Source organism: Molossus molossus, unplaced genomic scaffold (assembly GCF_014108415.1).
Source record: "Molossus molossus isolate mMolMol1 unplaced genomic scaffold, mMolMol1.p scaffold_m16_p_14, whole genome shotgun sequence".
Classification (NCBI taxonomy): Eukaryota; Metazoa; Chordata; class Mammalia; order Chiroptera; family Molossidae; genus Molossus; species Molossus molossus.
Genome location: NW_023425349.1, coordinates 7,391,311 through 7,415,676, shown reverse-complemented (window position 1 = coordinate 7,415,676; position 24,366 = coordinate 7,391,311). Strand labels below are relative to the sequence as shown.

Below are 24,366 nucleotides of genomic sequence, written 5' to 3'. Positions count from 1 at the left end.
AAAAACTTTAAAAAAAAAAAGAACCAGGAAAATAATTACTAAATAATAATGGTAAGGGTGGATAAATCTTCAAAAGACAAAGAGTAGACAAAGGGAAAGCCCAAGAGGAGGAAGGAACTGCACAGGCAAAGGTGGGGGCGGGGGGAGGCAGGCCAGGTGTGTGCAAGGAACACCTCGGAACCCAGGTTCCTACCTGGCCTTGGCAGGGTCCCCTGGCATAATCTTCTGCCTCTGCTAGTGCCCAGAGCCAATCGCTGCCCCCTTTTGTGCCCCTCTGCCAACATGTACCACAGAATTAGGACGGCCCAACACACATTCAGATTCTTCAAATGGCCCCAGACGTGAATACGGTAAATAAAGCCCTCATTTCACAGGTGTATGAACCAAGATTCAGAAAGCTCAGCGGCTCATTTCTCTCTGTCAGTCAATAAAAACCTAGTGTGCAGTTTCGAGGGTGTCACAGGAAGGGCCCACAGGTGGGGTTCCTGATTCCCTCATCAGCCCAAGAGGGCAGCCCGGGAATTCTAGGGGTGGATGTGAGATCTGAGTGCCCGGCCACCACTGCGTTCTGGGACCTCAGGAAGCCACTGACCACCTGGGGCTCTATCTGCAAGTCATGTCCGTAGGATGAGGGTAGTGGGCTTCCTCTGGCTTCAAAGAGGGCACTTCCCAGGACATGGGGACCAGGGCAAAACACACACACACACACACACACACACACACACACACACACACGCACAGTTTGTTTTGGAGTCAAGCCTTCCAGTGAGTTAGTTGGTTGAGTAAGGGATCTTGTATCTACAATCTCCAGATCTTAAGATGGCTCTGCCCCCAGGTGCCAGTGTGGAGGGGGTCCCGGGCCTGGGCTCAGATCCTGCTGCCTCTGCAGCTTCCCAGCTAAGGGACTTGAGAGACCCGGCGACTTAAAGACACACAGCCTGGAAGGGAAAGACACCGTGTGTCAAACCAAAGCCTCTTCCTCCCTGGCCTCCCACACTGCAGCACAACAGCATTTCCAAAGCCCCACCTCACACCTTCCTGCTGGGCCTCTGGTCCTACGAGGAAGGTAAAGCCAGCTTTACTGTCCCCATTTTACAGATGAAGAAACTAAGGTTCAGAGAGGCAAGTGACTTTCCCAACACTGGCTATACTGTCAGAGCCAGGCCTGAAGTCTGGGGTCTCTGTCCCCCATCTGGTCAGAGCTAGCAGGGAACCTTCACACCTACTGGGTCCTTAATTATCCATCTGCTCTGGGCTTCAACTGTTCTACTTATAAAATGGGTGGATGGGTCTCTGTTGGCTCAGCTGATCTAAAATCTCAATGACGGTCTAATCGGTGTTGTCCTGGCCCGGGGAGCTGACCAGATGCTGGCCTCAGCACCGCCTCTGAGCTGCTGATGAGTTAACTGAGTGGGAGCTGACCACAGCGCCCCTCCCCCCAGGCTGGCAGAGGAGGGGGTGGGGGCAGGAGTCAGCACCATTTCCTCTGGGCACAAGAGCTCTGAATTCAAGTCCCAGCTCTGCCACCTACGAGCTGTGTGGCTCTGGCCAAAGCACTTTCCCTCTCTAAACCTGTTTCCATCTCTGCAAAATGGCACAACAGTGTGTGCCTGACTGGGCGTAAGATCTATGAGCTACGGAGAGTAAAGCGCTTTGCCCCAACAAGAAGGTACAACCCTGATGGGGGCTCCTATGAAGTGCTCTTGTCCAAGGTTCTTCTAACCCAGGAGAAGCCCTTGAGACAGGCTGGGCAACCACTGCCCATCCCCGGACCAGCCCAACGGCAGCCAAAGCGGCCGGAAGGACATTAATCTCTGATTTTCCAAACTGACAACGCTAAGGATCATGCTACTTCCTGCATTGAGATAACGGAGGCCCCAGAGAACTGGGGAACCCCAGGTGGCCTGACGTTCCGGGGACTCTGGGAGCGCAGAAGATGGAGTATTGAGCCCATTGTTCACACAGGGAAACTGAGGCTCAGAGAGAAGAAAGTACTTGCTGAGCTGAGAACGGGAGGAAGGAGCACAGGGTCCTGCGAGGGCGGACCGAGACGGTGACACTCGACGCCCTGAGTCTGCATTGCCAAGCTAGGAGTGTCTTTGCTTTCCCATGGCCCTCTCAGAGCCCAGCACACGCCATACCTGAGCTACATCTTCACCTGGATCATCTCCCCAAACCCTCAAGTCAGCCCCGGGCAGAGGTGGTGTCCTGTTAGAGGAACAAGGAGACCGAGACCCAGAGAACTGAGACCCCCCCCAAGTCCCTCAACTGGGAAGCTGCAGAGGCAGCAGGATCTAAGTCCAGGCCTGGGGCACCCCTCCATGCTGACAATGGGGTGCCAGGGCAAAGAGGAAGCTCTCTAGCTGAGACCACATCAGCCTCGTGCCAACCCTGGGGGCTTCACACTGTCGCAGACCTGATTTGACCTGAGCCGAGGGCACTGTGCCAGGCCTGTTCCTGGCTCGTCTGGTCCCTCCAGTGGGCTCCAGGGACACACCTCATCACCAGGCCCTGCCCGGTTTCAGGGCTGACAGATTTGCCGACTGAAACCAGGCAGGCAGTACCCTGTAGGGTGGGGTAGGCCCAGAACCTGCCTGCCTAGTTCCCAGAGCTCTGGGGAGCAGGGCCAGGGTGGGAACGTGGGGGAGACAGGCCAGGACACCAACCCCACCCGCCAGAGAGCCACCCACCCCTGAGTTGAAGGAATAGCAGACAGTGGGGCAGAAACTCCATTTCCCTGAGCTGTGTAGTTGTTCCAAGCACCACCGTGGGAGGGAAGGGAAAGCCCGAGGTTAGAGGTACCGACACTCTCCCAGGGTCACCCGCACATCCCTACCGAGCATGGTCAGTGTGCCGGGCCCCAGCGCCCAGCCCGAGGCCTTTCTCCACGACCACCCGCTAGGACTGTTAACACAAGTAGCAAGGCTGTTCCTGCGCACCCCCTGCACCCGGCACAGGGCTGCCGTTCGCTGTTCGTGCACTGTCCCCCTTCACAGGGGCGGGCACCGACACTCAGAGAGGGCAGGTGGCTTCCCCAGGCACAGACAGCTTGTACATGACGTCACCCAGAAGAGTCTGAGTCCAGCCGGGAACCAAAGTTTAGGCAAATCCATCTCTCCCCCCCGATTCCAGACCGCCAGCCCCTGGGGGGGGCCCTGTGCTGCACCGGCCCTGTGGGTGGCCGCTGTCAGAAAGGCTGACAAGGCTCCTGCTCAGGACCCGTAATCAGGGGGACCTGGTGGAGAGGTAATGACAGGCTCCCTCGGCCAGCAAGGGACGGGGATGGCAGCCCGCCCATGAGGAGAGCCTGAGCGAGCAACTGGAACTCTGCAGAGGCGGATGCAGGACGGGGCAGGACACCTGGGTGCACCCCCAGGCCTGTCCTTGTCCAGAGGGGAATAGCACCCAGGGAGAGCACCCCATGAGTGCCCTGAAGAAGGGGTGTGCTCAGAGCACCTGTAAGGCAATGGCAGGTCCCTGGGACCCCACTGGTGGGCCCAAGAGGATGCCGACCCCTCCGTGCCCTGCTCCCAGGCACAAGGCCATCAAGGTGCAGCGGGCTTCCCAGCCAGGGACCAGGACAGCTCAGCCCAGACTACAGCAAAAGTCACTGCCCGCCCCTCACCGCACCCCCCGCCAGGCCACTCCCGTGGTATGCCCGTCCCACCTCCAAATGTCTCCCCCCTTCCTTCCGATCCTCCCCCTTGAACTTCCCCTCCTGAAAAAGCTCCTATGGCTCCCACTGGGCTCCCCAAGACCCCGAGTGCCTCTGCTGGCCACGGGTCCTGCACAGGCTCCGCTGGGTCAGAACACTCCTGTCTCCTCCGCCGAGCCCACGCCTCAGCTCTTCCCCCAGGGACTCCCCAGGCTGAGGGATGCCCCCGACTCCCACAAACCCCCTGTTGATCTCACAGTGGGTCCAGGCGTGTTCCTGTCTGACTCCCCCTGGCAGTACCCACCACATCTGGGACAAGGCCTGGCACATAGTGGGAATGGGAAGAAAGCCCAGATCGAGAGGCCCCGGGCAGCGAGCTGGAGCCAGGGCCGCCCCCCACAGGGAGACACCGCCCCCATTGAGCAATAAGGCTCCCCACACACACCCAGAAATTCCTCACACAGAAAGGGAGGCTTAGGCCCAACCCAGGGGCTGTGGCCGGGCCCAGGGATGAGAGAATGCGCACAATGCTGTCCCTTTTCCTCGGGAAGGTGGTTGCCACCTGAGAGGTTTCCCTCCCTGCAGGCCTCAGGTGCCCTCAAGGGACCCTCTGCTGCGGTCACCCCCTCCCCGGGGCAAAACCTCTCCCCATAAATACAGCAGCCCTCAGCACACCAAAAGCCCGATAATGGTGCCCGCTTCGGCAGCACATATGCTACCATTGGAACGATGCAGAGATTGGCACGGCCCCGCGCAAAGGCCCCATAACGACAATCACCTCACGCCGTGCCAGCTCCGTGGGAGGGACTTTCTGTGAGAGAGAGCACGTGGCCAGGACGGAGGTTTCATCGTCGTCCCGTGGATGGAGGGAAACAGGAAAGCGTGGGGCAGTTCCAGAGCCTGCCTCACGCCACACAGCTAGAAAGGCACAAGGCAGGCTGGTGACACCCCGCGCTCCGCACCCGGGCCAGCACTCTGCACACGGCCGAGGCGGTGGGTACAGGTATCAGAGACTGTGAGGCCCAGCGACTTGGCCGAGGTTAGCCAGCTGCCAAGTGAAAGAGAACGCCCTGGCCGGTGTGGCTCAGGGGTCGGAGCATCGGCCTGCGGACCAGGGAGTCCCAAGTTCGGTTCCCACTAGGGGCACGTACCCAAAAAAAAAAAAAAAGAAGAAGAACACTGCAAACTGGGGCTTGAACCCGGACTCCAGGGCTGTGGAAACCTCAGGAGACAGTCACATGTGGCACTTTGTAAAGGCTCTCGCCGGCCTCCCAGAGGCCGTGGGCTCACCCATCACTGCATTCTCAGCACCTACACGGGGCCTGGCAACCTGCAGCCGCGAGCACATGACACTGAATCCAGGACCCACCAGGATCCCAATCCCATTGCCCTTCCCAGGCCCCACCCTACCCATTTCCGACCTGACCCAGGTACCCCCACCTCCATGCGCTCACCAAGGCTGTGCCCTCTGGCTGGAGCCCCCCTCCCCCTTTCCCACAATTCTCAACCTAACCAGGCTTTAAGGCCCTACCCAAACTTCATCTCTCCCATCACAGGGTTTGCAGTTTTATTTGCATATAATTATAATAATAACTGGGGCATGAGCTAATGCATGTAACACTTAGCCCAGTGCCAGGCACAGAGGCAGCTGCCTGTGTTAACAATTAGTCAACATTATTTCACTTAACCCTCGCCCAGATGTATTGTCAAACCGTTTTGTAGATGAGGACTCAGGCTCGGGTGGGGAGGTGACATCACACAGGTGAGAGCAAAACGGGAGGTGAAGCCAAGCTCACCTCTGCCCAGCACTCCGTCCCAGCCTGGCCCTGTGCGCCCCGGGAGAACCCACAGGTGCGTGTGCACCCTGCTGGGACATCCCCCCTGGGCGGGCAGCTCCCTGGGTCTGGTAACAGCAGCTCAAGTCCCAGCTCTCTATTGGACAGATGGGGCAACTGAGGCTGGGGGTGGGGGAGGAGCAGCCCAGTGAGCTCCCATAGCCCTTGTCAGTGGCTCAGCTCCTCGTGAGAAAGAAGTTAGTGGGGATTTCGTTCCCAGACAGGAAAACGGGCTCTGGTCTTGGGGTCTCTGGCCTGGAATGCTCTCCCAGAGCCCACCTCCACCGTCTGGCCAGGCTCAAATGTCACCTCTTCCTCCCCAGATTCAAACGTCACCTCCTCAGGAACCCCCCAAGTCCTGTGCCCACAGCCTCTGCTACCACGGTCCCCACTTCTCCGTGGCACTCTTCACTGCTACGATTACGGTGTCACTGTGAGAGGCTCCGCCGACCCGGCTCCCCGCAGACAGAGACCCGTCCGATCCCGGCACCCAGCGCTTGCTGGGTGAACAACGCCCGGCGGAAACGCATCCAGTTTCAGATGCCAAAGCGGCCATGCAGGGGGCCTCGTGGGCCTGGGGGCTCCGGAGGGCAGAGGCTGGCCAGGCCTCCCCATCACGAAGCAGGTCTGGGGCAAGGCGGCGGCCCGGGGAGCTGGCCGGGGCGTCCACAAAGCTGCCTTTAAAGCTCTTCTCAGTTAGCAAATATTTAACTGAGGCTCAGCAACCCAGGTCTGCTGGGAAGTGTGAGCTCGGAGGCAGGAGGGCCCGAGCAGGGGGGTGGCTGAGGGCAGGCCCAGAGAAATGTCACAAACAAGGCAGACTGAGGACCCAGCCACCCGGGACTGCCCTTTCCTTTACACCTCCAGGCTGCCTGGGAGGAAGTCAGTTCCCATCTAGACACAAACAGAGGGAAACAAAAGCCCTCTCATCCCCTCCGGCCCCTCCCTCCCTGCCTGGCAGCAGCCCCATGCCCACAGCCTACAGTTGGCGGCTTGTTTGGGGCCTAGAACCCAGGCATCCCTGCTCTCTGGGACCACAGACCAAGCTGGGAAAGGTGAAGAAGGGGTGCCAAGGCCCCTCTGCGGGGTCTGCCACCCAGGACAGGCGCGGCTACCCACCCTCCCCTGGGGCCAGCGCCGTGCCTGCCACAGGGCACCATTTCCACTCCCAGCAGCACGTTTCAGGTCGGCCCCGAGGTGTCTGAGCCTGACGTGGCCAAAGCCACATCCCAGGCCAATGGAGTCATGGAGGAAGAATCAAAGGGAGGGTCAAAGGCAGCTGGAGACCCCCGGAGCTGCAAGGTGCCCTGGACAGGACCAGCCACCTCGCACTGTGCACCCCAACTCAACTTCCTGTCCACCTGCCCCCGAGAGACCCTGGCTGGGGACCGACAGCACACCCCTGCTCAGTGCTTCCGTGGCCTGACCTCTGAGCGCCGTGTTCTCTGTGCACCGGCTTCTCCCTCACACGGTTACTGTCATCAGGATGGACACAGACGCAGCTGACCTGTGCTAATGGCAGTTTTCTGTGGTGTATTTCATGCAAATAAGAACCAGAGAAGCAGCTACATGCTTGGGGTTCAATCTTTCTGGGCCCCCAAAGGGAAGATGGGGAGAGAAATGCCAATGAAATTCTGAAGGCAAACACCCACCAAACCACACACCACCAAACCTCGGCCAACCAAAGCCAGTCTGCTCCGTGGGGCTCTTGGTGGGTCGTCCTTGTCGCTCTGAACCTCCCCTTCCCACAGGGAGACAAGGCTGAGGGAGGCTGGATGTGAAGTGCTTTGAACTTCGCGAGGGCAGGACCATGTGTGTCTTGCTCTCCTGATATCTTGTACCCATACGTTGTTGTTGTTTTTTTCTATCACAGTAGGACATCCAGGTCAATGAAAATCCTCTACGGTTTCAACATCAATCTTGCTCAGTACATGATAAATGACTCTTTAAATTTTTTTTTCTTTATTGATTTTAGAGAGAGAGGAAGGGAGAGGGAGAGAGAGATAGAAACATCAATGAGAGACAACACAGACTGGCCGCCTCCTGCATGCCCCACACTGGGGATTTGGCCCACAACCTGGGCATGTGCCCTGACCAGGAATCCAACTGGTGACCTCTTGGTACATGGGTTGATGCTCAACCACTGAGCCACACCGGCCGGGCAATGAATGACTCTTTAAAGGGCTGAGTACCAGGTAGGAGCTGCTAAGGGAAAGGAGGGAAGACTTAGCTCTTCTCCCCAAACAAAAAGGGTTGGATAATTCCTTGGGAAAAGAGATGCTGGGAAAACCCAGTCTTAGCAGGCTGAAGCCAAACTGGAGCCATTCTCAAGTGACTCACCAAAGACAGATAAAACTCGAGAGGGCTTTCTAAGATACCCAGTGTGGAGCAGGTGGCCCTAGGAGGTAGAGAGCTCCCCATCACTGGGGGTGTGCAAGCAGAGGCTGGATGGCCAATTGGCAAGGAGGCTGCAGAGAAGATTCTCTCCCAAGAGGGGGGTTAACAGTAAAAATATAAACATTGGGATCAGCAGACCTGGCCCTGCTACAGACCATGACTTCCCAAGCCTCAGTTTCTTCATCTATAAAATGGAGAGAAAAGTAGTACACACCTCAGAGAGTTGCTGTGAGGACTAAATAAGACACCGTGTGAGAAGTGCTTGGCACTCTGCCTGACTGTTGGTAAGAGCCCGATAAATGCCAGCTGCTGTTCTAATGAGAACCAATCACTAATAAATGCCAGTTACTGTGGTGCAATTCTAATGGGGAGGGGCTTCCCAGAGCCACAACCCCCCACATTTCATTAGCCGAGCGCCCTCTGATGCCCACATCCTTTTCACTGAGTCCACACACACACACACACACACACACACACACACACACACTCACACACACGCACACGCATGCACACACACCTGCCTGCAGTGCTTGGCTCCCTGGGTAGGGGAAGGGCTCCTGCCTTCTCAAAGCCAGGGAGCGAGAGGGAGGAAGGTGAGCCATTATAAAAATCCACTACGTGTTTGCTGCTGGGCCAGAGGAAACCCAATCTGGGGCCGGAACGCCAGGGCCCCAGAGCGTGGTGAGGCTTTATGCAGATAGAAGATGAAAAGTGTATTCAAATAACAAGGCTCCTAGGGCTACCAGCAGGGACAGCAGGGACGCGGGCCCTGCCCCACCCTGGGTCACCAGCTGCAGGTCTCTACGGGCTCCAGAGGGGACCAGAAGGGGAGGTACCAGAAAAATCCCCTTGGAGGCCCTGCCAGCCTCACACGCCTGTGCCAGGTGCCTGCTGACCCCTAGCTGTGCTCCATGGAGAGCTGCTCTTAGCCAGCAGGCCCAAGTTCTGCGTCTGCTTCCTGGGGTCAAGGGTCCCTCGGCCCCGAGTCTGGGCACTGACTACTACTGGGTGTCCTTGGGCAAGTCCCTCACACTTCCTGGCTCTCCATCTCCTTGTCTTTCCAGTGAAGGATCTGGACTCCATTGCACTGGACCCTCAAGACCATGACCCCCTCGGACTGGTACGTAAGACAGGACCCCTTGGGCAGGCCCAGAGGCGACTGCAATCAGGCCTGATCAGTGCTCCGAGTCCCACCTGTCGACCTGGAATACTGAAAGCACTGTCCCTGACAGTCACCCCCATAAAGCAGAACCCCCAGTTTAGTCCTCAGCACAACTGTGCTTCAATAATTAACTGTTCGGTGTCTGTGTCCCCCATGAGGGGAGGGACCTGTCTGTCTCATCCATGGTCTCCCGCAGCACCTGGCACGTCAGCATTTGTCCCTGGCTTCGAGACTACACCAGGGCGCCTCAGTCCAGTCTCCCAGGCATCTCAAGACACGGAAGAGGTTGGGGTTTTCAGGAAGGCCAGCTAAGGCCTGGGCACAGACCCCTCCCACCCCAGGGGCTCTCTGATCCCTGTGGGGCACTTCCTGCAGTTGGGGCCGGTTCTGGGGCTGGCCAGGCCAGCTCAAGGTCACACACATCAGCTGCAGAAAAGGTCACTACCCCATCACACAAACCAAGCTGTCACCTAAGCTCGGATCCTCAGTTTCCTCCTTAGCAGGTTCTGTCATATGATACAGCACCTGCTGGGGGCCTGGAAATCGGAGCTGAGCAGACCCTGGAGCCCCTTCCACCCTCTCAAGGGCAGGGGGGGACCGCGCCGAGAGGCAGGAGGCCCGGGTCTGCCGGGCTCTCACCCCGGGCAGGAACAGCACCCTGCTTCTGTGGCCCCCAGGAGAAGGACAGAGCAGCCCCACAGAGGGACAGACGCATGGGCATCTCAGAAACAACTACCAAAGTGTCATGCGCACCGGGAAGTAGCAAGAACCACAGCAAACCACCAATTTCTGGGAAATTCTGGTTCCCCAAATACCTGCGCTGTCTGGGCTTCAGGCCTTTGCAGAGCTGCCCCTGTGCCTGTGAGCGCCCTCCTCCTTCATCCTTTAGGTGGTGCCCAGACACCCAGTCCTCCCACAACCGCCCCTGACGACCAAGTCCAGGGGCTCCCACAGACGCCCTACCCCCTCCTGGGCTGGAGTTCCATGCTGGGTTTGTCCTCCCAGAAAGGGGTCCTTGGGAGGGTGAGGACAATGGCTGCCTCCCCATCGGGCACCCACAGCCCCACACGAGCTGGCACTGAGCGAGCTCTCGACGGGGGAACTGAGGGACGAAGCCACAGAAACGACCCCGGCGGTCCACCGGAGCACTGCGTACAGCCGTGAGAAACACGAACTCGCGTGCCCAGCAAGAGGCTTTGGCTGAGCAAGTCGGAAGGCAGACCACCAGGACCTAAGGGGACGCACTGCGGGGCCCGCCCCTGCTGCTGGTTGTGCATCAGGAAGTGCCCGCGGGTCGCTCTTTCTGGGTGGCAGGGTTCTTGGCAGTTTCCACCTTCTTCCTATTATTTCTCTTTATTTTCTAAGTTTCTGTCATCGTTAGATATTGCTCATGTAATGACGACCACTCTGAGGAAACTCCACGTTGAAAGCTCAAGCTCCAGGAACTAGGACCGACCTTTGGCAGATGCTGGCTGGCAGGTGGGAGCCACCGAGGGGGGTGGGGGGTCAGAGCTCCTGCTGAGAGACCTGGAGACCTGTCACCAGAGTCCAGGAGGGAAGCCCAGGCCTTGGCGGGGACACTGCACCCCAAGGGCAGCAACTCTTTTCTGAGTGTTCCCTCTGCGCCGGGCACCAGGCGTGTGGCACCCTCATAAAGCTCACAACACTCAGAGGTAGCCATGGCAGCCCCACTGCACAGATGGCGAAAGAGAGCTGAGGTCACAAGGCACCCAGGCGGAGGGGGAGCCCTGAGCACTGCCGAAAGCAGTGTCTGAGCCCAGCCTTCGGCCGCACACACCTGCAGGGACCACGCAGGTCACCTGAGGGCCTGGGGCCACACTCTGGCCGGAGCATTGAGCAGGGCACCGAAGGGTGGCGGGCTGGTGGGTCGTAGACTCTCCCAGTTGAATGAGCCCACCCACGGCGCCTCCCTGCCTGGCACGGGGCGGGGGGGGGGGGGCGAGCTCCATGTTGTGTAATTCATCCACCCTCGTGGGCTCCAACCACTAGTCTGTCCATCCACAGCCAGTGCCTCCCGGGCAGGGCAGAAGAAGTGCCCAGTAGATGTCTGTTGCTATTCTTAGAGCAGCCAAGGTAAAATCCTCTTTCTAAAACCCAGGCAGTGAGTGTTGATGGGACAGGGCTCCCCACTCCCTGGTCCCTTTGCCTGGCACTCTGGGCTACACCAGGCAGGGCTCCTGTCCCTCTCTCCAGCCACAGTCCCCCGGCCCCACTCCAAAGACAGGCAACTGTCTGCGCTAAGCCTCTCCCGCTTCCTGCCTGTACCCCCACTCTGATGGCCAAAATCCCACCTGTCCTTCAAGACTCAAACACACCTCCTTCTAGAATCTTCCTCTTGCTACCTCTCTCCAAGCCTGCTCGTGCCTTGCAACCCCCTTGGGGTTCCCACCGGCCAGAGTGGCTCGGATTCTGGAGTCAGACAGAAGAATCACGATTTTCCCCCAAAATGTGGCTAATAGGAGTATTTTTTAAAAATATCTTTGCCATGAAAAAGAAACCAAGAGAGAATAAAGAAAAATAAATAAATAATCATTTTCTTACCAGCCCTAAAAAATATAAATATCTATTAGCATTTCGATGAATTTCCTTCCATATTTTTTTACTACACTGTATAGATATATACACTTGCAGACCAACGGAACTACGTCTTCACCTTATTGGCTACCTATTATGCCATTGAACATGACCTACTGGTTGACATCCCGCCTTTTTTCCCTGCTTCAACCAGTGTTGTAACGTAATGTGACCACTTGGCCACTTTCGGGCAGATTCCAGGTGCGGAAGGTGGGCAGGTTCCCCAGGCCCTCCGAGCCACCTTTCTGGTGTTGCTCCCACAGCTGATGGGCTCAGCGAGGACCACCCTCCTCGGGCAGCCGTTTCCTGCCCGGCCTTTAGGAGGACCAGTGCTGTAGTCCCAGAGGCCTCTGTACCCCAAATTTCTGCCTCGGGACGCACAAAGAAAGGATTTCAGGGACTATGAACCCAGTCCTCCAGTCCAGCATTTCGGCTTTGCAGTCCCAGAGGCTGTGTTCGTCCCCCTAAAGCCCAGGAGTGACGGCCCAACTCTGGGGGGCCAGCAGCTGGACCCGGCCTCTGTCACAGCGCCCCTCCCAGACAGGCCTGCTGGGTGGGAACTGAGGCTCGCTCTCCCACCCACTCAGAGCACCCCGGACGAGTCCCTTGGCCACCAGGAGCCTGTTCCCTCATCTGTGACAGAAGAGCAAATAACGGGCATTGCCGTGACGGTCCCACACAAGGGCTCCGCGCAAGCCTGGCCAAGGGCCCACAAGTGTGAACTCGCTAGGACGAGGGTCATTTGGTCGCAAAGATTTGCCCTCGGATAATTATTTAATTAACGACTGGCTGGTAACTATTGTTCGAATCGCTCCTTGAGCTCCACACAGACAGGGCCTGGGCAGCTGGATGTGGGTGTCAAACACGTGTGCCCCTGTGCCTGACACACAGTGAGTCATCAGGGCACCAGGGCCCAGGTGTCCTTTCCCCGCCTGCCACACCAGGGGCTCAGTCCTATAGCCTACCACCTGGAGCTGCAGAGGAAACAGGAGACAGGGGAGGGGCAGCCTGACCATCAACAATCCTCAGGCCCCTGCTTCTCCCAGGATGGGCATCTATCTCCTCGGGCTCAGCGCCAGTCAGCCGGAGAGGAATACAGGCCAGGAGGAAGGAAGCCCTGTGTGGCTGCGTGCGCTCCGTGCCTGCGGTCTCGGGCACAGTGGGGCCCAAACCGCTCCTTCCAGAAGGAAGAGGGGAACTCAGAACCAGCCAGGGCTCTGCACCCGCCTGCATCGGCCCCACCCACCCCTCGAACCCCTAACCCACACTCAGCAACCACCAGACCCTTCTTCATCCAAACAGCCTCAGGGTCCCTATATGCTGAGAGAATGTAAACCTTTTGCAATGATATTTATTCATTCATTCACTGCTAAGGAATTAAAGCCATTTAAACCTGTAAGTGTTCATTAAGCTATTGATTATTGAGCATTTACTGTGCCCACTGCTATGTTAAGTATTCATAAATGTAATTTATAAACACGCATCATGTAATTTAAACTTTACAACCCAGTGAAGTATTATTATCATTCCCATTTTGCAGCTGATGAAACTAAGGAGTAGAACCAAGGAACTGTCCCGGGGGCACATGGCTAGTGGCTGCTAGAGTGAGCTCTGACCCTCGAGGCCACACTGTCCACCTCGGGAACCCACTGTGACTGAGCCCTCCAGGTGTCATATCACAGAGGAGAATCAGAACCACAACCATGCAAGAAGGCCAGAGGAGGGGCCCTGACCCAGCCTGTGCACATGGGGCCAAGGAAGGAGAGCTCCTGGCTGCTGGTCCATGGGTCTTACAGGGCCTTTCAGGGTCTGGAACTACACCCAGAGGGCTTTCCAGAGTCATCCAACCTCTTCATTGAACCATGGGGAAACTGAGGCCCAGAGCGGAGGCTAGACAGAGGTCCCATTCACAGAGCCAAACTCTCAGAAGCCACACAGGGGACACAGGAAGAGGAGGGGGGGAGAAAGGGAGGGGAGTGGAGGGCTCTGCCCTTAATCACACAGGAAGTCTGCTGGCCCACCCTGGGGGCTCCAACCAGACGAGCAGCCCAGCCCCCCATCCGCAGGGAAGCAGCAGCAGCTCCGCTCAGATTCCGGCACAATCTCATCAGGCAAACAGGAAAGCTGAGCTGGGCGGCCTGTTCCAGCCTGACTTGGATTGGAGCTCTGGCCTCCCAGGAGCAGGCTGACTCCCGGGTCACCTACAAAGTACCCCTCTGCTGGAGAGCGGGGCCCTCTGGCCACGAAGAAGCACCGAGACTTGAGGTCCTGGCTGGCCGCAGGCAGGCCAGTGAGAGAAAGGGGTCCTGTGTTCCACCATTCGCCTCCAATCTTCCCCGTCTCCTCCCTCCTGGAGACGGGATCATCCCCATCTAGGGATGGAGAACTGAGGCCCAGAGAGGAGCCGCCCTTGACCAAAGTCACACAGTGAACTGTGACTGCTGAGCTGAGCCTGGAGGGCAGAGCAATGGTCACCCCAGGGGGTCGGGCCGCACCCTCTCCCCCCTCCCCCTTTCTTGGAAGCTTTCAATGTGGGAGTAGGCTGTTTCAAGTCTTCCAGAACACCTCACTGTCTGCGGGTGGACAGGCCCGGGCTGTCTGCTCAGACACAGGCCTATCTGTGAGGCCCGCACAGGGCCGCTCTCTCCCTCACCCAGGGCTTGTTTGTTTACTCAGTTCTCCAAATTACAACCTTCACAGCCCCACCCAGCCGCTCACGCCTTCCCGACCAGTCTCTGCTGTCTGGGCCGGCCACGGGGGCAGAGGGGACCCAGGAAAGGCCAGGGCCATGCTGCATCCTCTGAGACCCTGGGCACTCCCCTCTCTCTGAGCCCCAGTTCACTCTAACAAAATGGGGGGAGGGGTTCGATGCCTGGCTAGGAGGAAGAAGGGTCTGGGCCACAAGGAGAAAAGCAGCCCGTGCCCATCAGGCAAGTTCCAAACTCAGCGAGGGGCGCGGTGGCCGGGCGGAGCTGCGGCTCCCGACCCTAAGCTCTGTTCTCTTTTCTCCCTCTACCCCTCAAGAACATTCCCAAAATCCAAGCAGAAAAGCAAAACCAAAATGTGAGACTCTCAGCTCACCCCTCTCTGGATGTCACCTCACCCCTTAAGGCCCTGGCAGGCAGCGAATGACGCGGCTCCTCCCTGAACTCGGCTAAAATGGAATCACCCAGCACCTTCCCTCGTGCCGGGAACCATTGCCCCCCGGATCGCCACACACCCCACAGGCAGGGATCACTGCCGACTTTACTGACAGCTGAGGCCCAGGGGACAGGGGTCCCTGGGCGGCAGAAGCCAGTGCCTCCCAGAGGCCAGACTCGCTGCCTGCTGAGCTGGGCTGACCAAGTGTTCCCAGCCAAGGTGCGCTTTGTAAAACAAGATCACTGTCTTTGTGACACGACCACACCGCATCCAGCCTGATGGAGCTTCTTGGCTGGTATGAGTCCCCAGGTTCATGTCACTGCTTCATCGCCACCACCCTGCTCAGCGCTTCCTATGACAAGATGACATCATGTCATAAATATTTGCTGAGCACCTGCGCTGTGCCTTCAATGCAGCCCAAGGTTCACAGACTACCAAGAGGTCAGAGCTAGAAGGGCACTGTCTTCGTGGCCTTTGACTGTGTCTTAGAGACTGTGCTAGTGCCCCTTGCACAGAGGCAAAGTGAGGTTGGAGAGGAGGAAGGCTTGCCAAAGGCCACCTGGCTCCAGCCCTGGGACTCTTCCCCTCCAGCCTGCACCCGTACGGCTCCTGGTAGGCGGGTAGATTAGAGCTGAGCGGAGCACGGGGAATGAGTAGTCCCTGCCCCAGGGGCTCCTGTTCTAGAAGATTCCGGCTTAGCAGACTTGACTGGATACAAGCAGCTCTGTTCGGCGTGGAGCGTGGGGAAGGTGAGCAGCAGCTGCAGTCGGCTTGGCCTGGCCCCGGATGTGTGGGTGAGAAAGTGGGGCTCACCCTTTGCAAACCACAATTCATTCTTCCTCTGCCCCTCCTGACTGCCCTCCTGGAGCCCCACCCCTGCACATGGACCCTGTACCGGTGCCCTAGCCCAAGCCCTGCACTTCAGTCTCCCTGACAGGAGGGACTTCCTTTGCAGTCCCATTATGGACTATACGCAACAATAATAGCTAATGACAACAGGAGCCAAATCTTTCTCAAATGCAAAGAGCTGTACCCATATCATTTTATTGATCCCTCACAACTACCTAGCAGGTCTGGGCTACCTCAAGCCCATTTTACAGATGAGGAACCTGAGGCACAGAAAAGGGAAGGGACCTATCACATAACAGGGCAGTTGAGACAAGATCTCAAACTAGGTCCTTAGAATCCAGGCCTAGTCCTCTTCCCACTCTGCCCTTGGAAGTTCTCACACTCAGGGCTGCCTAGAAAGGGAATGAGTCTCCTGTCACAGGAGGAATGGGAGCAGAGGGGGACCATTGGCTGCCTTGATAAATCGACCTGACAGGGCCGAGAAGGACAGACACCAGATGTCCCCAACCTCACACATTACCATCACGGAGGCCTGGTTGTTCCATCTCCCCCATGTACACTGTGCCCTGACTGTGCCCCACCCCCATCCACACTGGCTCAGGCCCCCCACTCACCACTGGGCCTTCCTCTCATCCTCCCTCATGCACACTGATCTGCCTGTGACACTTCTGCCCGAAAATGCCTCTGAGGCCTCCCCATGCCCCTCAGGAAAAAGTCCCCTCCTCTCCGAGACCAGTCCCCGTGGCTTCCTCCCCTTCACCCTATCCCTCCCCCACCCTTCACACCTTCCCACAGAAGGTCTGCCCCTCTGAGAGGGGCAGGGGCCATGTAGGAATTTGTGCACCAGCATGTCCCTGGGGCCTAGCACAGCACATGGCACACTAGAAGCTCAACAACTATTGACTGAATGAAAGAAAGAACAGCCGAGCCCTGGCCGGTGTGGCTCAGGTGGTGGGCGTCCTCCCGCGCACCGAAAGGCTGCAGGCTCGATCCCTGGCGGGGGCTGCAGGAAGCACAATCCATGTTCCACTCTCACACCGATGTTTCTCTCTCTGCCTCTCCCTTCCTCCCTCTAAAAAGTCAACAAAAATATATGTTAAAAAAAAATAGAAGGACCAAGTGTGTCTGGGGCCAGAGCTCATCACACCCATGTGGGTCTCACAGGCATGCAGAAAGGGACCCTCCACCTCAACTGCTCACATCCAAACCCACCCAGCCCTGCCTGGAAGGCGCCCTGAGTCCCCGAGGAAAGCGTTCCCAGGGGCAGAGAGTCCCCGAGAGCAGATACTGGTCTTCGGGCCACAGATATGGAGAAAAGGCATAGAGAAGCGTACCACTGGCCCAGAGCCCCACCGCAAATGGCCAATAGGACCAGGCTTGAGACCCGCAAGTCTAGTTCTGGACACAAGGCCTTGCAAGGGGGGGAGTGTTCTCATTTGTACGTCACCCATTTATTCTGTGTGCCCTGCCCAGTGCCAGGCAGAGTGTGGCCGATGTTGAATGACTGACCGTGCTATGTAACCAGGGACCCTGTCTCACCATCCTCCAGGTACCTGCCACAGATGCCCAGAGCCACAGCCTGGTGCTCCTCAACCTGGGGCGTGCCAACTTCCGGGGCACACAGAAGGGGGTTGGGGGTGTCTGAGGCCCCAGGACAGACTGGCACACCACCTTCAATGAAGTGCCAACCAGAACAGCCACCCCTGACTTCTCACCATTCGCCAGCCCTGGGCTGCACTGTCCAGGGCTGGCGCTCGTGATCCTCACTCCTGCCATCCTCTCTTACAGAGGATGCTGGGGCTTGGAGAAGGTGACCGACCTGTCCCAAAACACCAGTCCGTCTAGTGGCAGAGCTGGGTCTCGAACCCAAGCGTTCTGACTGCGGAGCCTTGTCCCGAACCTCTCAACTCCCTGTCGCTTCTAACTTTCCATCGTCCACTGTGTCACCAGGCAGCGGGCCAGAGGTAGTGTATCCAAACCTGGACAGTTCCCAGGGGGTGGAACCAGGTGCCCCGAGAGGTCGGCACTTCCTGCTCTTCCAGTTTTAAAATCTGTGCGATCAGAAGATTGCGGCCTTCCTGACTCAGAGCCTAAGATTCCACCAGGGGGGCTCGCTCGGCGAGGGTAGCTGAGGGTAGCTGAGGGTATAGGGATCTATCTGCCTTCACTATGCCTTAGAACTGCCCAGCACCGGGCTTCAGAAAACCCTCCTCGCCCAGGCAGGGAAGTGGAGGGGGTGGGGCAGGGCAAGGGAGAAGCAGTTCAGGAATTTGTGCAACCCGCAGGATGATGCTGCTGGAGACCCAGGGCAAAGTGAGTCATGAGCTTTGCCTGCGGAGGAGGGGGAGACATGAGGGAGAACAAGACTGGCCAAGGAGGGACTTGAGTCTCAGAATGAGTAATGACAGGAGGGATAGATTTGTGCAACCTACAGGAGCCTCTGACACACAAGGCTCTGTTCCCACTCGGCTCCTCCCCATCCCCGGGCCCCTTCCTCCACCCCTGCTTCCTTTCAGGGCCTTTTCCACGTAGCCCCCCTGCCCAACCTGGGCACCAGGAAAGGTCCAGTCGCAGTGGAGCACGGTTTTAACAACTAAGACCTCGGACTCCCAGGCCTGCGCCTAGGCCTGCCACTGACCTGCTCTGTCTCTACCTGTGAAACACCGGGAGGGGGGAGGGGGTGAGGATTCCCTGAGGTATACAGGCAAAGGAAGGCCGGAACATAGTAAGTGATCAGTTAAAGGGTGACTAATCTTACAGGTACTGTTCAGAGCCTGACATGGCCCCTCCCTACTCCATCAATCACCATCCTCAGGCAGGAAACCAAGTAATAAGAGTCCCTGCAGGCTGGGGGAGTAGTCACACATACCCAAAGGTCAATGTCATCAGTCCATGTCCCCAGCTCAGAGGTAGCCCCTTTGAGCCCCCTACCCTACAGAAAGATGCTCAGAGGTGCATCCAGATTGAAATGTCCAGATTGGGGTAAGCGACCAGGGGAGAAGAGGGCCAGAGAATGAGTCTGTCCTCAGCGGGAGAGCTGAACAGGGCAGAAAAGGAAGCAAACACAGTGACTCAATTTGCCTCTGAGAGCCGCGGTCTGGTCACAGTGAAGCCGGCAATGTCCGGCCTAGGAGAAGGCTGGGAAAATGGTCTTTCTGTATGGAGGGCCTCGGGCGGCACAAGAAGCAGCCTTTGGGACGCTCCAGTGACCTATACATTGTGTAGTGGGAGAAGCAAGACACAAACTGAGCCACGGTCTCAGCCACGTACAACAATAAACACAGAAGGGGAAGACCACTAAAGAATGAAGTGGTTATCACAGAATGGCGCGGGATTCCTACTCTTGTCTCCACTTCACTCCTCGGAGGCAGGGAGGGAGGCCGCGGGCCGGCCTGGGTTTAGAAGGTCTCTTTGGCAGTGTGTAGAGGAAGAATGCAGGGGTGAAGCGGGAAGGATGGAGACGTGAGGCAGAAAGCAGCTCCTAGCAGGCTGGGCCGGAGCCTCGGCCATGAGAAAGGACAGAGTGGAGGCTTGACAAGGGGGGAGGGCCCGGTCAGCTCCAACAAAAGCACATTATGTAAGAGACACAAAAGCGGAGCAGAATCCCCAGACACTTCACCCCGGGGACTGACCCAGACCTTGGCTAAGGGCAGCAGCCCAGGTGGAGCCAAGCTGCTTCTGGCCAGCTTGGTCTCTCTGCAAAGCCCAGGCAGCAACTAGGAAGCCACACACCTGGGTGGGGGGGGGTGACCAAAAGCGCACACCTCCAGCCCTTCACTTCGGGGACCTACAGCCAATTCCCAAAGATGTGAGGTAGATTTTTAAAATCAGTTTGGAAAAAGGCATTCATTGTTTTGCTCTGTAAACAAACGAGATGCTTATGGACCAACAGAAAAGGGTGTCAAATGTTTATAGCCTTTTCAGAGGCTATGCATCAACACAGGACCCAGGAGTTCCATTTCGAGGTCTCTGTGCTTCTGGGACCAGGCATGGGACATGGGCAAAGAGGTTTGGGTTGGCAGCACAGAGATTACTAGCCAAATATTGGAAACAACCCAAGTGTCCAGTGACAGGGGACCCGGTAAATAAGCCACGCCATGCACAGAGAAACCCACCGACAGGCGATCGGGCAGACCCATGCCTTCTGACCTGGAGAGACATTCACAACATACTGAGTGAAAAAGGCAAACCACAGACACATATCATCGGACCTCCTTTTAGAACCAGAGCTAACTACACGTGCACACAGAGCTGTACGTCTGGAAAGAGTGACACGCCAAACTTGAGGGGTTTCTTCTGGGAGTGGAATTGAAGGGAGGGAAGAGAGAGGGAGCGCCCGGTCTTCTACCTCACACCGCCACATCGTGTGCGTGTGCGCGGTGCTCCGACCAAACAACGTCACCAAGAGTTGGGAAGGATTGGGGTGGGGGGCAGGCATGGCTACTAATGAGTAGAGGGTCCTTTCAGGGTGATGAGAATGCTTTAAAATTGATTGTGGTGATAGTTGCACAACTCTGAATACACACAAAAGAAAACATTGACTTGTACACTTTAAGTGGATGAATTGTCTGGCAGGTGAATTATGTTTCAATAAGGCTGCTATTTGAAAAAAGAATCAGCAAGGAGAAAGTGAGAAGGCAGAAGGCAGGCGCGTAGGTACGGGCGGACTCCCTCACTAGCCTCTAGGTAGTAAACTTCAGGGTAGTATGTGCGAGTGGGGGGGTTCCTTGGCCCCCACAATTTCATCCTGGTCAATAGAATTCCTAGAGCAATGGCAAGTCCTTTAAGGCCGTCCTAGAGGGAGGAGGGCCCCTCCAGGCAAGGCCAGGTTTCCTGCCAACGGCGCAAGACCCAGTCCCTACTTGTACATCTTGAGCAACAGCGAGCTCACTCCCTCACCTGCTCCATCTTGGCTTATGTGGCTCAGACCATATGCAAAGAATTCCCCATATAGCCCGGCTGGTGTGGCTCAGCGGTTGAGCGTCGACTCATGCACCAAGAGGTCGCTGGTTCGAATCCCAGTCAGGGCACATGCCCAGGTTGTGGGCCGGATCCCCAGTGGGGGGCATGTAGGAGGCGGCCCATTGATGTTCTCTCTCATCAATGTCTCTATTTCTCTCCCCCTTCCTCTCTCTCTAAAAAATCAATAAAGAAAATTATTTTTTTTTAAAAGAATTCCTCATACAGCTCCGACATGGGCCACCCAGACACTGCCATTCTCTTGCCCTAATCCTATCCCGTGGGCCTAACCCCCCCTCTCCTTGTCCACTTCCTTGTAGCTTCCCCCACAACTGCCCTCCCACTCCAGATAACCCACATCCATCCCACATATATGCCAACATGGAAGGAACCCAGTCATCAAGGTTTCTGAACACCCCAGTGAACTCTTAAATCCAGAGACCCTGACCCCAGGGACTGCACAACCCCTGTTTTAGGTTTAGGACCTAAACCACAGCTACAGTTGCCACCTTCAAACTCCACACACCTGGCCACTCTCCTTGCCCACCCGAGAACCAGTAACAGAGAGGGAATGACAGTCTCTACAAAGCAACTGTTTGCTGAGCACTTACTGCGCCCCAATCGCTGGGCTGAGTTTCTTACCTTATCAAATCCTACTAGTACCTAGTAGGAAGGGACTATTATTCCCACTTTACAGATAAGAAAATTGAGATTAAGATGCTGGCCCAAGGTCCTGCCAACTAACACACTGCGGAGTCAATGTGAGGACCCTGAGCTGGCTCAAGTCTGGAGGAGATTTGTGGGGAAAATCTGGGATCGCTCGGCTCTCGGAGCTGGAAGGGACATCAGTCATCAGGTAGCACAACTCTTCAGTTCTCAACTAGGGAAACTGAGACCCAGAGAGAGGGGCTGCCCAGGTTACACAGGCCTCCTGGCTCCCAGACCAGGGCTCCAGGGCTCTTTCCTCCGAGCAAACTCCCTCATAAAAGCAGGAGGAAATCATCCTGCATCAGCCCCAAGGGGCCCTGGTGTGAGAACAAGCAAGCCCCTGCTTGCCAGAGGCTTTGAAATCCCAGGATGAAAGGCACAGTGACAGCAAAACAGCACCGTGGGCAGGAGCACGCCTGACCCCTGCCAGGACTTGCCAGCCGGCATTCACCTGCTCACCTGCTCGGGGGCGGGCCAGTCAAGCCACAGAATTCTAACAGGCCTTGGAGCTCAGAGCACTGTGTGTGTGTGTGGGGGGGGGGGTGTTCCAAACCCTGACGTTTCTACAGGGGCGGCCCCAGGTTTCCTGGGCGAAGAACCAGGCCCCAGATAGGGAGGGCGCTGGAATTTTAATTGTCTGGCATGAAAGTGCCCACTGCTCCTTGGATGGGGAGAGGAGGGTGCAGGATCACTGGAGGTGGCAAAAGCATGCCCTCATTCCCCCCCCAGCAGAGGTTTCTAAGGAAGCTCACTACCTTGGCAAGGGCTGGAGGCGTGCTGGCTTCCTTTCCTTCTAAGCTGCTACCCCTACACTTCAGGAGCCCCTTCAGGTGAGCTTGGACCAGGAATCTAAGGCATTTGAAGGGGGTTATTAATAGCACTGAAGTGTTGAAAAGAGGGAGGCCAGCAGGCTCAGAGTGGGCACAACCCTCTTCCACCCAGCCTGGTATCCACAAAACAAACCCAACCCTGTCCAGGAAAGGACACTTCACCTTTTGTGGTCTTAGCCTCCTCCCCTGTGCATGGTAGGGGGAGGGGGGGGTTCTGGCAGTTCTCAGCCCAGGAGGTGGGAGGATGGGGAGAGCCAGAGTGGGTGTGGGGAAAGGAAAAATCCCACTGAAGAAAGTGAAGCACACCCCACCCAAGCTGGGTGAGGGGCCCCAACAGGAGGTGGTGAATGGATGGACTGTTACAGAGCCCCAGGAGGCTGCCACCGACAGGGAGGGGACAGGAAGACTCCGCCCTGGCCTTCCTCCTCCCTGAGTCCTTGTCCTACAAGCAACAGTTCCCAGACTTAACCCCCTGCTGGACCCAGGCAGCAGAGGGTCTGACTCATTTCTACATCACCCTCATCGAGGGCCAGCCCCAGCCTCTGATACAAAGGGGGAGCTTACGCCATGGGCTCAGGACCACAGTTACCTGACAAACCTTCCCCAGCACCTTCTTTGTGCCTAGAGGGGGTGGGACCCGGAGTTAAGGGCCACCTGGTCCCTGTTCTCAAGGGGTACTATCCAGCAGAATACAGCTTGTGAAATTTCTCTATGAGACACATTAAGATAAGTGTGTAAGCAGACACAGTGCTCTGGGCACATCAGACAGGGTGAGGCAAATTCAGTGGAGATGAATGGTCTCCTCTTTCCATAGGCTGCCCCCGCACCCTACAGGGACCAGCAACCTGTCATTGGTGCCTCCTCTGTGTAAACTAGCTTGCTTAAGTCTCTCAACAACTCATAAATAAAGAAGAAATCATTCACCCCGTTTTAAAGAGGAGAAAACTGAGGTGCCAGGACATTAAGAGACTTGTCCAAGATCTCATGGCTGGGAAACAGACCCCGGGGTTCCACCCAGGTAGCTCCCCCAGGGTGGAGAGGGGAGCCACAGAACTGAGTTTCCCAGGCAGCCCGAGAGTCTCACCCTCTTTCCCTTCTCTGGGGTTAGGGGAGGAGGAACCCGGGACTCTGCTGCAGTCACTGTGTTTCCCTGGGGAGCAGCAGGAACACCCTGCTGAGCCTGAGCCAAAGGACAGGGGTTCTGACCCACCCCTCCTGTGCACCCCATCTATTTCTAGCCCCACTCCCCAGGCTCAGTCCCAAGCATGGATGGGCTCATCCCTGGAAGTCTCAGCCACGTGTACTGGGGCTGGAGCTGGGGCAGGGAGAGCTGGGGACTGGGACAGTTAGGGAAGACGGTCTGGACACGCTGGCCGAGTGGGCCTGGAATGCTTCCGGGCTGGGATAAGATACCCGAGGTGGGGGTGAGACTGCGACCCCTCCCACAGCTCGATTGGAGTAGTGTGTTGGGGATCCGATCCGATGGGACCAGCTCCGTGGGGATTCCTTTGGAGGGCAGGGGTTTTCAAGTCCCCTCTGGAGGGGGAAGGGTGAGCTCTGAAGAGGTTGGGAAGGGGCGCCCAGACGTGGAGGAAACAAGCTTGGGCTTCGGACTTGGCCCCCAGCCGTTCCCGCCCTACCCGGGACCTGGCTCTCGGAGACCCCAGCCCCAGGCGACCGGCCGGCCCGGGTGGGGGCGTGGCCCAGGGCTCCTGTTGGACCCCGGGAGCGCGCGGCGCGGCGCGGGACTCACCTGCGATGTGCTGGCGCCGGGCGTCGTCCAGGTGCGTGGACAGCACGTCCCCCATCGTGAAGGAAAGCCGCGGCCCGATCCGCCCGCCACCCGCCGCTGCCCGCGCTGCTCAGGCGGACGCCGCTGGCGCCATGGAGCCCGGCCCGCCCTGCTCCGCCGCTCCCGTCGCCCAGGCTGCGGCCTCCACCCCGATCGCGCTCCGGCTCCGGCCGCGTCGGTCAGGGGCAGCCTCAGCCCCGCCGCTCCCCGCCCCGCCCCGCCCCGCCCCGCCAGGCTCCGCCCCCGGGTCGAGCCCCGCCCCCTCCGCGGCCCCAGGCGGGCGGGCGGGGCCAGGGGCCAGGGGCGCCGGACTGCCAGCGAGACAGAGACAAAGAGCAGATCGGAGAAAAGGGGGGACCGGGGAGAGACTGAGAGAGGCGCACCAGAAGCGACCGAACCGAAGAAAGAGATGGGGATGGGGGGTCATCTGAAAGAACGGGGGT

General features: G+C 57.6%; 1 protein-coding gene across 1 annotated transcript in view; it reads right to left on the bottom strand.

The window, feature by feature from the left end:
- Positions 1–23,991, bottom strand: part of NIBAN2 (niban apoptosis regulator 2) — a 48,357-nt gene extending 24,366 nt beyond the window's left edge. The window contains exon 1 of the mRNA XM_036261828.1: positions 23,885–23,991. Within this exon, the coding sequence (XP_036117721.1) occupies positions 23,885–23,939 (55 nt within the window). The 5' untranslated portion in view covers positions 23,940–23,991. The remainder of the gene's footprint in view (positions 1–23,884) is intronic.
- Positions 23,992–24,366: the final 375 nt, after the last annotated feature.